Source organism: Stegastes partitus, unplaced genomic scaffold (assembly GCF_000690725.1).
Source record: "Stegastes partitus isolate 25-593 unplaced genomic scaffold, Stegastes_partitus-1.0.2 Scaffold1580, whole genome shotgun sequence".
Taxonomy (NCBI): Eukaryota; Metazoa; Chordata; class Actinopteri; family Pomacentridae; genus Stegastes; species Stegastes partitus.
Window position 1 is genome coordinate 52255 of NW_007579311.1, and position 12425 is coordinate 64679.

The 12425-nt window shown below is 40.6% G+C and overlaps 1 protein-coding gene across 1 annotated transcript; it reads right to left on the reverse strand.

The window, feature by feature from the left end:
- Positions 1-4431: 4431 nt before the first annotated feature.
- On the reverse strand, positions 4432-11546 carry spice1 (spindle and centriole associated protein 1). The gene is made up of 18 exons (XM_008300733.1): positions 11414-11546; positions 11137-11235; positions 9823-9870; positions 9366-9506; positions 9151-9253; positions 8832-8950; positions 8655-8743; positions 8431-8573; positions 8213-8338; positions 7843-8117; positions 7270-7401; positions 7059-7185; positions 6842-6955; positions 6313-6740; positions 5330-5516; positions 5177-5252; positions 4700-4763; positions 4432-4601 (listed from the first exon to the last, which is right to left on the reverse strand). The coding sequence occupies exons 2-18, from the start codon at positions 11233-11235 to the stop codon at positions 4545-4547; spliced, it is 2328 nt and encodes a 775-aa protein (XP_008298955.1). The 5' UTR covers positions 11414-11546; the 3' UTR covers positions 4432-4544.
- Between the last annotated feature and the right edge of the window lie 879 nt (positions 11547-12425).

Here is a 12425-nt window from a genome sequence, read left to right on the forward strand (position 1 = left end):
ATAAATACACTGAAACATTTAAGGGAAAGTAAAGTTAAAGAATAAAATGAAAACACAATTTCGATGAACTTTTACAAATATTAAAAATCCCGCAGAACCACTATTATTATGATTTATACTCACAAAAGGATATTTTAACATTTTATTAATAAATCCGTCCCACTGTGGCTCACGCAACGACGCTTCAAATGCTTAAAAAAAATTAGAAAACGATTCATATTAAGCTCTTCACAGAGAGAAACTTCTCAGTGTCTCCTGCGTCACTTTGGACACTATCAAAGGCAACAGTGTGTGCACAAGCTTTAGTGTGTGTGTTTTTCTGAGTGACTTCAGCCTCCTTCACTGAGGTGAAGTGGGGGCAGATTTAAATGAGTGAGGAAAGCGATCTCCCCCCCCATGCCCCCGATGCACCCCCTCAACATTGTGTGCGTGTTTGTGAGTTTAACCTTACTCCGTGCACAGTTTTTTCTAAACCTGAAAACTCCGCTAATTAATATCAATTGAGCTCCGTCCCTCCACTATAACTTGCAGCATGCATGTGTGAATATATGTGTGTGAGGAGTAAAAGGAGGTGTGTTGAGAGGCCCACATAAAGGTGACGGTCACATGGGAACCTTCCCCGAGCCCTGCGGTGGAGGAGGGGGTATTGAGGGGCACTGGGGTGGGGTTAATCCCCATTCACCCCGTCCTTCACTTAGCCGGGCCGGGCACAATAAGCCCTGCCCGCCTCCCCCTGCGTCTCCACTGTGACCTGTGACCCCACGTTTACGGCTGCTGTCCCTGGCGCCTTTATGCCTCCATCCTGTTATTATCTGCAATATTTACTCCTTTTGATTTCCCTGCTGGCCGTTGCCGGTCGCTGACACAGCTCTCCTGACTGACTGGAAAACTCAAGTGCTCTCCTTCCTCCTCCAGGGCCACCCTCAAAACCTTAAAACCGACAGCAAACAATACCTGGAGTGGGAATAAGTCAGCTTACCACCACTTATTTGTGACTTTTTGATTCAGGCAAGGAGAAGCAGCATTCAGTCTGAGCAGCAGCGAGTAAATGGATAAAGTCGAGGAGGTCCTGTCACAGTGAAAGAAAGACAAAATGTGAAAGTGATAAACAAAGCAAAGAATTCACCTTTAGAAAACACTGAACAAATGTACATGTTTTTTTTTGTTTGTTTGTTTTTTTATTATGTACTTGACAAAAAAAAACTGAATAAAAATGCAATATATGCTGCATAAATCATAGAAATTATGGCTAAATAACTTGATTTACTAATATTGCAACTGATAAAAGAAGATTTTTATCATTTAATATAAGGAAAATATGATTAAACAAATGATTAAAAAAATAAACTTGTTTGTCAGACTAATTCATAAACAACACACAAAGTATACTGTGTGTCATCTCCACTTTCTTCCAGGAAGAACATTGGTGCCAATTAGTCAACCCAATAAACCTTAAAAGAAAAGAAATGAAAAAAAGAGTAGAGGAGTTGTTATTGATATTAATCCATGATGACTTAGTTCCAGTAAAAGTCCCAGGAAGCCATGATGAGCCCCACTGATGAACACCAAGTTGTTGTTGTTGTTGTTGTTTTAGCATTGTTCACAACTCTATTATTTGCACAAAAAAGTATATGTTTGGGCTCAAAAAACAAAAAATTGTTTGCACCAGCCTTTTTGATATCTATTTGACAACTTCTAAGAAAATTATGTTTAACTGACAGCTGAGTTTCAGGAAGACTCTTCAATTAAAAGTATTCTCAACTTGAATTTTGTCCTAAATGAACTGATGCTGAAATTTACATTTAAATAACACACAACATTAAGGTGATGTAATTACCAACATTAATATGTCACTTGATAAAAGTCTACTATTGCATTATGTATCTCTGATGTTTTGCAAGAAACATACCTGTAGTTCTTCGCCTGTTTTCCCAGTTTTCTCTTCCTTCACACTCTTGTTGGCCACACCGAACCAAAAACTACAGCACCTTGAACCAAGACATAAACAATTTACACACTTTCCTGAATACGATTCATGGACGTCACAGTAGGACAAACACAAGAGTAAATCACCATCCTTCTGTCATGACTTACTGGGACACTTGAGGAGAACGGAGCCATTGTAAATGTTATTAGCAACACCTGTGCTCTTCCAACTCTGGCAACTCAGAGTGTCTGCAGAGGAAAACATCCATTATTGCAGTTTATTTAATACTTCAACAAAGTCCATATAAAGTGGGCCTGCACTGTATTAAGTTCAAAATGTTGCATGCAATAAATGTTTTAGCAGTTAAATGATGACAACTTAGCTGAGCTGATAGACTGATGCAGAAAGAATCCTACACAAAGTCAGGTTTTTATGTCTTGCATTGTGTGTATTTATGTCCTTGAATCATTCTTTACCTAAATCTGAAGATGAACACGTTGTTAGCTGCTTTCTGCCCTCGCTCTCCTCTTCATCAGCAACTTCTTTATGCTGCTGGTGGACACAGATTTTGTGTGGATTTATTGTCAACTGATGTGCAGATAATGAGCAACTTTTGTTCTGTTACACCACTTGATATTGATAAATGTTCACAAATGCGAAAGTAAATTTTTAAAAAGAGTAGTAGTTTAACTGAGGGCACTACCTCAATGCTGCCCTCTGCTGACTTTGGACTATTTTCTCTTGCACCCACATAACTGTGCAAAAACATGAATGGGAAGTTTACAAAGAGACAAACATACAGGTAAACAAGAGGAAAAGCCAAATATAATTGTATACCCCTACCATGTGCAGAAATTGGTCGTCATGGCTACAGATTGTTCTCTCTGGTTATTTTGGGCACTCAGACTTTTGCAGGCCCTGATGGTTACCAGGCTGCTTGACATTAACTAAACCAGCCACCAAATGTGATCTGGGTGATGGTAGTTCACTACTCTATTCGGCTAGTAAGAACTCCCCTGAGGTTAAGTCTTGGCAGCAGCAATTTTCGAGGCAGTACATGTGATAAAAATCCTGTAACATAATGCACATATGTATAAAGAAAACTGCATCTGGGGACAAAGACCAGAGAGAAGAGATGAAAAGCACAAGGAAACATGTGAGAGTCTCAACTCTTGATGTACAGATATATTTCAAGCTCCTCCCGACCCCTGCAGTTTATCACAGTTAAACCAAACTATTCTGGCAGAAACAGCCTAAAAGAGAGACTCAAGATAAACAAAGATTTGAGACATGGGAGATTAAAAAGCAGGGAGAAAAGAAGAAAATCAAATATTTGTGCGTATGCGCAGATATAGTATCTGTGTGTACCTTAAATAACCACAAGAGACAATATTTTATTTTGTTTTTCCCCCTCCACTCTCACCCTGGCTCCTCTTTTCTTCATGGCTTGTCGGCACGCAACTTCTATCCCATTGTGAATAAGCACAAATACACTGAAACAGCCAAACATATTTCAAAGTTGTGGAATAACCAAACCAAACCACAACCACAGACACAAAAAGACAAATGGACAAAAACTTTGACCAGGCACAGTTGGAACATTATTGTGGGATCTGATGAAACTAAAAGTTTAGGAGGAGCAGTCAAGCAAGACCTGCAGACTGCTGGGAAAATTATTAGACCTTAATTAGGCTGAATGAAAACAGGCTCTCTGAATATGATACTCACATATTACTCACAAGTACTCCTGGGGTTTTCCCACTGCACAGTTGGAGAATAAGAAGGGTGACATGAAGTTAACGTTCACTAGAGGCATGTTGTTGGATCATAACGTGCTGTTCCAGAACTAAAAGTCATTCATCGACCGCACCAAAACCGGAAAAAATAAGCTCAGAATGGATTATCATGGTGATAAACAAAGTAATCAACTAAGAGAAGTATTGCTGACAGCAAATAAGCTTAGGATTAGTGCACTTTAACAGAAATTTTCATGCCTCAGAACGGGCCTTTGGGTTGGCACAATAAGAACACACAGTGTATGTACGGTGAAGCAAATGAGTCTGTTCATTCCATTTTCTTGTTATTTCCAACCCTTTGATGGACAAAACTGTCTACTAAGCTTAACTAAACGAAGCTAAAATGAGCAAAACTGGTTAAAAAAATAAGTATGTACATATATATATATATATATTCTTTTTTTTCACTCCTTATCATTTGGAGCTGGTGATTTTCCTGTGAGGGCTGCCGAAATTATCTCTATGCAGGGAAAAAACAAGTTTTTAATAATATCAGCATCTTCTATGAAGAAAGAAACCTATAATTTAACGAGTTGACATGTTTATTGTTCTGTTGTGGATAAAGCTGCAAATCCCAATCCACAGTTCGATTAACTTTAATGAAAAAAAGATATGACTAATCTTGCATCTAATCTATACTCCCTATCAAAGATATATGGAAGGAGTGTAGCACACACACAAAAAAAACCTGGACAAAAAAACCCAGAGTTCATAAAAATGTAAACATTTTTATTCAGTAGTTTAAAAATACTAGGATAAAATATTAAAAATGCAGCATTTAACTGAATCTCCTCAGGTTTGTTTGGTCGTCCCTCCTCCTGTCATCTCACGTGTGCAGACAAGGCAAACCAACCTTCTCGTTCTCTCTGCTTGTCCATCTAGTGTGGAGCAAGAAAGATTCTTTTATGTTCAAGTGACGACAATTTGGTAAAATCTGAGTGCATGCATTTAATCTGCAGTTTACTTGTGTGTGTACCTGTGTTTTGCCATCGCTGCTTTCTTTTCTAGAACTGTGAGAAGACACATCAGAACCAGCGTATCTGTAGCACAGAAATAAACCATCATGAAGTCATACACAATACGTGATATGTACACAAATGTCCCATTCAAACTTTCTTCCAAACACATTGAAATATTAAATAAAATACATAAGAAATCTAACTGCTAAAAACATGCGTCACTTTGATATGGACATGGAACAAATAGCTGGTTCCATAGCTTCCTTTTGGGCAGATATGTTGTATCTATGAGGCGAAAAGAGGAAGTTTTTTTCTTTTCTACGACAGTCCAATCCTGTGATTTAGATGTGAAAATATCAGTGTAGTTTTGCCTTATGCTGCTTAAGGTGTATATTTAAAAAGAAACTAATTATTTTAAACGGTTTTATCAACAGCAAGCGAAAAAAATAAGAAAATAAATCAAGAACCTCACAATTTCTTGTCATGGAACTCACCGTCTGTCGCCTCCACTATTCGACCAAAGCTCCCGTTCAGGCAGCAGCACTGACACCTCTCGGCTTCCTCCTTCAGCTGAAAGTGATTCGTCTCAATGTTAACCATCATGTGTGATCAGACAAACAGCTACATGCTACTTTTACCCGTTGTACCTGCTGTATTTGGGCTGAAGGCAGAGGGAGGGATGGGGGAGACAGACGGAGACACTCTGGCTGAAACATTTTGTTTCTGCTGCTCAATGAGATCCAGCAGTCGACCCCTGGCGGCTGCGCTCTGCCTGTTCAGCTCCAGGAGGCGCTGCTCCACATGGTTTGTAATCAGGGTGTTGGATGGCTTTGCCTAAGCAAGAAAACAGAGATGTAAACCCTCAGTGAATGTGGATCATCTCTGTTAAAACTGAAAGCTGCAGCAACATAAAAAGTTACAGGTATCTGAGTGACGTGACAAGAAATGGTTTGCTGTTGTTTTGTTGTCATCACTATTTGGGATTTCAGTTTTTTGGCACTGCACATTGTACTGCCTCATTTGTATGTTGTTCTCAGCTTTGCTTTGGGAGAGGGTAAACTAACACTAAACACTTGGTTTAGTTAAAGTAGATACAGAATATGTATATTTTGCTCCACAGCTGAGTCAGATTTAAATTTCTTTAGAATTTTATAGCTAGAATTGAATGAAATACTTGTTTTAGGCTTTCAGAAATAGGAACTTAATCCTTTAAAGCCTTAGAAATGTAGGATTTTTTACATCAAATTTTATTTACAAAGCCTGAAAAATGTAAATATACTCAAAATATGACGTATGACTATGCTCTCTGAGCTCGTGTGGGAAGGTCACCTTGAGAGGCGTATAGTGAGTGTTATGGTCTCTCAGAATTCATTTTGAGGATGTTGAGACTCAAATGTGTTTATAGTTGATCCAAACAGACACACTGAGATGAAAACGATGCCTTGTTCCTCTCTTACCTCCACATAGCTGGTAATCGAGCAGTGAGGTGGGTGTTAATGTTGGATCATCAGTTTCAGAAAGTTACATATAATGAGAGACACAGACAGTCACTATCTACAAGGGGCTTTTTCACAGCTATGCCACCATCAGACATGCAGCTCAGAGGCCATAAATCCACTTTAAATCTCACCTGTTGAGTCAGCTGTTCTTTCTCAGGAGTCTGGATTTTCTGGCTCCGTCTGCCTGAGCTGCTGGACCCAGATGTCCTTCTCCCTTCAACACTCTGAGGAGTGACTCTGCCTGTGCTACTGGAGCTCGACCTGCTACGTTCGCTGCTATTGTCCAGCGATACCCCGAACTTTAACTCAAGGCCTTTAGCCTGGCTGAGCTGAACCTTGATCAGGTCGTTCTGTCTGTTCAGCTGAGCTATCTCAGCCAGCATTGCACTTGGAGAGAGGTGTGAGCGGAGAGGGTCAGAGATCTGTGATAGTGAGGAGGTGGAGGTAAGTCTGGTGAGCAGTAGACTGTTGAGACTAGAGGCTGATCCATGAGCCTGGAAGTCCTCAAAGGAACGCAGGGTTTCTACAGGATTACGCTGCAGTGGCACAGGATGAGTCACTGTGGAAGAGAGGGAAACACAAACTTGAGCCTCATGTACCTGACTGAGAGAGGATCACATCAAGGGAAATAATAATAGCTGAAAAGAACAAGACTGTTACCAGAACTCTGATGCCAGTTGTTGCTCTGACGAGGCGGGGAGAGCAGGACAGCAGGAGAAACAGAAACTCGTGTTTTCTCAGGAACTTGTTCAGCAATGGGGGCAGGTTGAGATACTACACATCAATAATTCATAAAAAAGTAAACCAATTATTCACAAATTAACCACATATGTGCAGATAATATCAATGTAGACAGACGCACAAAGACTGTACAAACCTGCAGCGTGGACATCAGAGTCTTGGTGTGGGCTGATGTGTTCCCCCAGGAGTCCAAGACCTCCCATCACCAATACCACTGAGTCCAACTTCTGCTCCAGTTCTGCTGTCCGCTGCTGCAACCCTGCCTGAGAAGTACCAGAAGTAACAGATTAGCGGGTACGTGTATTAACACAGTAAGAATCTAGACAAAAAGCTAAGCTCTGTTTCACCTGCAGGGCTGCAGCTTCTTCTCTCAGAGTCATGGTTTCAGCAGTGAGAGCATCAATGAGGCCCCGCTGCTCTTTCACCTCTTCCTCCAGTCTTCTCCTCTCCTCAGCCTCTTTCTGAGCTTCGTCTTCCCTCTAACACAATGTGAGCAGAGACTACATTAACTCATACAGACTGAGCACAATGCTGAACATCAAGTACAAGTCAGCTACAAAGTTAAGACATTTTTTTGAACATCACATTTGAAAAATGAACATGACTGTGAGAAAAAAACAATGTGACCTAATGGTTGCTTGAAAGAACAAAATCATTCAAAAATTATAATTTCAAAAGTTTAGAAATTTAAAAACCTAATGAATGTATGCCACACATGATCGGATATAAACGGGACGTAAAATGTACAAAACTGGTATAACCATCTTCAACACCAAATAGCTGGGAAAACTCCAATAACATCACTTTTTTGAAGACCTACTTTTTACAAGCATTGTCTTGTCTATTCATGGTGGATGTTCAATCTGAATACAACCTCTATAAGGCTGTTTAGTAAAGTCTGTTTAGATTTCCTACAGAACCTGTTTGAGGAGGTGCACTACACGTCCGAGTGTGGAGACCAAGGCGACAGAGAATCCAGTGAGGCCTTGTGTTCTCTGCTGTTTTGGACTCTGTGCTGATGCTGCTACTGTGTCAGGACTCAGAGCATCCAGGTCTGCCTCCACCTGACCCAGCATGGACTGCAGCAGTCCCAGACTGGACTGGTCCCCACTGAGAGAGGCAACAGAGGAGCCATCCAGCTGTGAACTATGAGAAACACACTTCCTGGTTCTGCTGGTGGGATTTCTGATCCTTCCTGGGAAAAACCAAAACACATTGTGTGGTGTGGTGTCATTTTCAAATCAAGTATTTCATTTTGGAGAAAATCTGTCCCTTCCAAACAAACACTACCTGATTGGCTGAGAGGCAGTTCAGGATTTAAGACTTGCGAAACCAGGACTGAAGTTTCCTCTTTGTCTTCCTCTGACTGACTCTGTTTTGATCGAACACGCTGAACAGCCACTGTGGCATTGAGAGCTGTAACAAGATTGGATGAGTTCGTATGTAGACCTCTGACACCTGATAGGCAGCAGAAGGTTTTCCTCTATTAGGTTATCTCTTTATCCTACCTGCTTGGTCTGGTGCTCTGCCTGATGTGAAGGGCGTCACGGGAACATTATCTTCGTCTTCCTGATGAAAGGTAGAATGATGGACTTTCTGTTGCTGCATCACCCTACTCCTCGTCTGAGTCTTCATTTTTCTTACATTGGTCCTGCAGAGAAAAACATTATGAGTGACATAGAAGTGAAGCAGCAACTGTGTACTGGTTTGTGTCTTTAACAGGGATTATTACCTTCGGATGACATTATACTCTGAACTGCAAGAAGGATGGGCATTTATGTCTTTGTGGCCTTCCTCCGAAGCTTCTAACTCATTAAGAGCCTGAAATGAACCATTTTTACAAACACGTTATCCAAAAATCATGAATACAAGCTGGTAACAACAGTACATGACAATCTCACTAACACACCTCTTGATCCATCATAGACTGGCTGAGGAGGGACAGATGAGTTGGAGGATCTGGTCTCTGGTGAACAGGCAGTTCAGAATCTGAGTCACAGTTTGGAGCTATGGTCACACTGGGATGCCCTGTGGAAATCAACATGTAGCACACCTTATGCAACCACAGGAGAGCATTTATGGCTCTACAAACACAAATACCAGCATAGACACCTAATCTTCCAAAGTATCTTTTTTCAAACATGTGTGTCAGTGATATTTTACAAACATGGTACCACAGTGCACTCCATTTAATCACTCTGAGTATAACAGAACAAGTTGTTAGCTACCAGTCTGTCTGCGTGGAGCATCTCCAAACAGGTCCTTCACTACAGCCATGGCTCTGTCAGACCTGGCCAGTACATCCTGCAGCAGCAGCTGATCAGAGAAAACCTGCAGCAACACACCACCAGGCAAGATCGCTGCACTTAACTAAAGACCTTGATATTTGACATCCAATCAGCACAGAATACAAGATAACATACAGATGAATCATCACACACACCTCCCTGATGATGCTGAGGCTGGCCTGGTCCAGAGGTGCAGGGCTCCCTGCATGTCTGAAACGGCGTTTTAAGGCTTTTTCTTTGAGCTCCCACTGAGCCACAGCCTTGTTGTGAGACTTGTGAATCTCATGCCGATGACTCTGAAGCAGAAGACAACCATAAGGCAATCCTATGTGGGCTAGCACTAACATCCATTTTCATTTTATACAGATATATTTGAATGCTGAACAATTAATCAAAATATTGTTGAAATTGCAATAAAGTTAAGTTCGATAACCAAACCGCAGGAGCAGCAGTTTGGTTTTTTTTTTAATATAGGTCAAATGTGTAAAAGATATTATGAATGAAGCATGGTGCTACAGAGCTGCCCCGGCCCTGATTCTCAGTTACACAAACTAAGAGTAAACACACAAACTGACAGTATCAATACAACAAACACATGATCAAACAGCTTACCAGCTCTGCAGGTGTCAGCTTGTGTACCGACAGGTCATTGACAGTGCTCTGTAACCAAATATTTGGTGGTTAGATTGTAACGGACGGTGTTTTCACAAAAACTCCTAAAAGGCAAGTATGTGCCCTTTAAAGTCTGACTATCTTATCACAGATAGGTGTGGAGTAAAATGTTGCAGCATGTAAGATTTTATCGAATTCTATCTGATCTTTTCAACATAGCGGGAAAAGCATTTGTTGTCCCAATACCTGGCATCTTTGCAACAGAATGGATTTTATGAAACAACCAAGTCCATACTATGCTAAAAAATGATAATAAACAGATGGAGTGTGCAGTCATAGACCGGAAGTAACAAGTCAAACATCTGCGACACAGTTAATGAGGTTGTCGATGTGGCTTGTTGGATGCTGTCACACTCTCCCTGAAGCATTTGGCAAAATTGGCAGATATTTTGGGGAACATTTTTATTTATGTATTTATTTAAACGTTATTTAACCAGATAAAAGACTCATTGAGATCGAAAACTCTTTCACAAGGGTGACCTGGCCAAGAAAGGCAGCAGCACACATCCACAAATAAACACACAACAAAACAATCACAAAATAAACATCAAAAAATGGAAAGTGGAAAGTAAGCCGATAAAAAGCAGAAGTGATGACGTCAGCAATAGTTTAAACAGTTTAAATGCATATCCACCCAGAGCCTTACGTGGCAGATTGTCTTTGGCTGTCTAAAACTATTTCTAAGATGCCAAATGGAGGAGTTGTGGACATTCAAGGCCAGGCTATGACCCTAACTAACATGCCAGCATCCAGCAAGCCAACAGCCTGTTCCTGTCTTTTTCTGGCATCGTGAATAAAGCTCCATTTTAAGGTGGCCTTTTGAAGCCAATTGCCAAAGTAATATCTTTGTACAGATCAATGCTCTTTAAAGCCACAGCAGCAGGGTGTGGAGTAACTCAGTGGTTGAAACCTTGTCAACGGCTCAAAAAGTTTTTGTGGCTAAATTTAACTTGAGTTTATATTTTTGTTAAGTGGAGTTCAATAAGAAATACGTGACAACCCCTAAACAGTAAAAATTGCTGACTACTCTCCACATGAGTGAAGCTCTCAGCACATATAATAATCTTTTCTTTGTAAATAAGCAGACTATCCTCCAAATTGTGGAGCTTAATTACTACTTGATCAAGCAGTCTACTGAAGTGGAGAGAAGAAGTGCAAGTACAAAATAAACATGCATATTTTTAAATGTGTAAATGAGTCGTTCACTCCAGTTGTAGTTTCTTTTTATCATGTGAAGCATCTGTCAGTACTCACCACCCACTCTCTTTTGGGAGCTGTTGTTGCTTTCTTTGGGCGAACAGGCCTTTTTCCTTTGCTGTGCTGCTGTGGACGCCCCACTCTCACAAACGACATCTGAACACACACGGTATGAAAACATGAGTTCCCACAAAAGCACAGTGTTGCTTTATTACTCAACAGGTGTCTCCAGGCAGTGTGTGACAAACTAAGCTAGCTGTTGACTCTCACTCACTTTTCAAGTTTTGAGCACCGTTAGCTTACAGTGCTACTCAGAAACACAACCAGCACTTACATTTGACGACTCGGAGCCAGGTTTAGAAACAAGAAGAGTCCTTTAAACTGCTTTTAAAGCTGCTACTTTCAGCCTAACGACGAGTAACAGCATCAAAATCTCCAATTCAGTTTGTTGTGTTGTGTCACAGTTTTTCAACAGTTGCGCGCCACTTCCTGTGCTGTTGCTACGGATACAGCTTCACGGCAAAGCATGGTGGGAAATGAAGTGCTGCTACAGGCTCAGCGATGGAAGAGGAGGCCTTTGTTTGAAATTGCAGTAATAGTGTTTGAGTTGTGCTTTCTGTCACCACATTTGTAGACATTTATTTTATCTGCTTTGAGTCATACAAAATACATTTCAAATTGTGTACAGTGTGATATAAAAATGTAGAAAAGTATATTATACCCTATTATTTAGATTTTGGTGCATATTCTGATAAATATAATGAACAAAACAACATAAAAACCACAGCTGCTAGAGGCCATATTTGTGTTTAATGACTTTTACAATCATTTAACACACTGTAATTTGGGACAAGTCATGTGGCCTCAGTTCCTAATAGATATGACCTCATTGAATTGAACCTATTAGGATACAGTTACCATTTTTACTTGTTTCAATAGCTCTGGTGGTATTACTTGTTGACAAAAACTCCTAAAGAAGGTTAAAATGAGGCTTGTGGTTTAGGGTTAGAGTTGAATGTCAAGTCAAACCATGACTACTTTGCACTGTAGCCTTGTCATAATGTCAAACGACAGACATATGTCCTTTCTATATATCCTCTTGACTGTTTGTGCGTATAATCATGATGACATGGGAATCCTGCATATTATTTCGCTCTCTAATACCCACCAAGCCCTAATAAAACTTGATTTTCTGCTTCATGGTGGTGCTGCCAGATGTTTGCAGTTGAGGAGACATCTGGCAGCACCACTAGATGGCAATGTCACCACTCAAATCTGTGTTCCAGTGCGCAGAGGAGAGGTCCCTGCAGGCAAAGTGCCAAACTGCCAAAAGTCTGAGCTGCTCT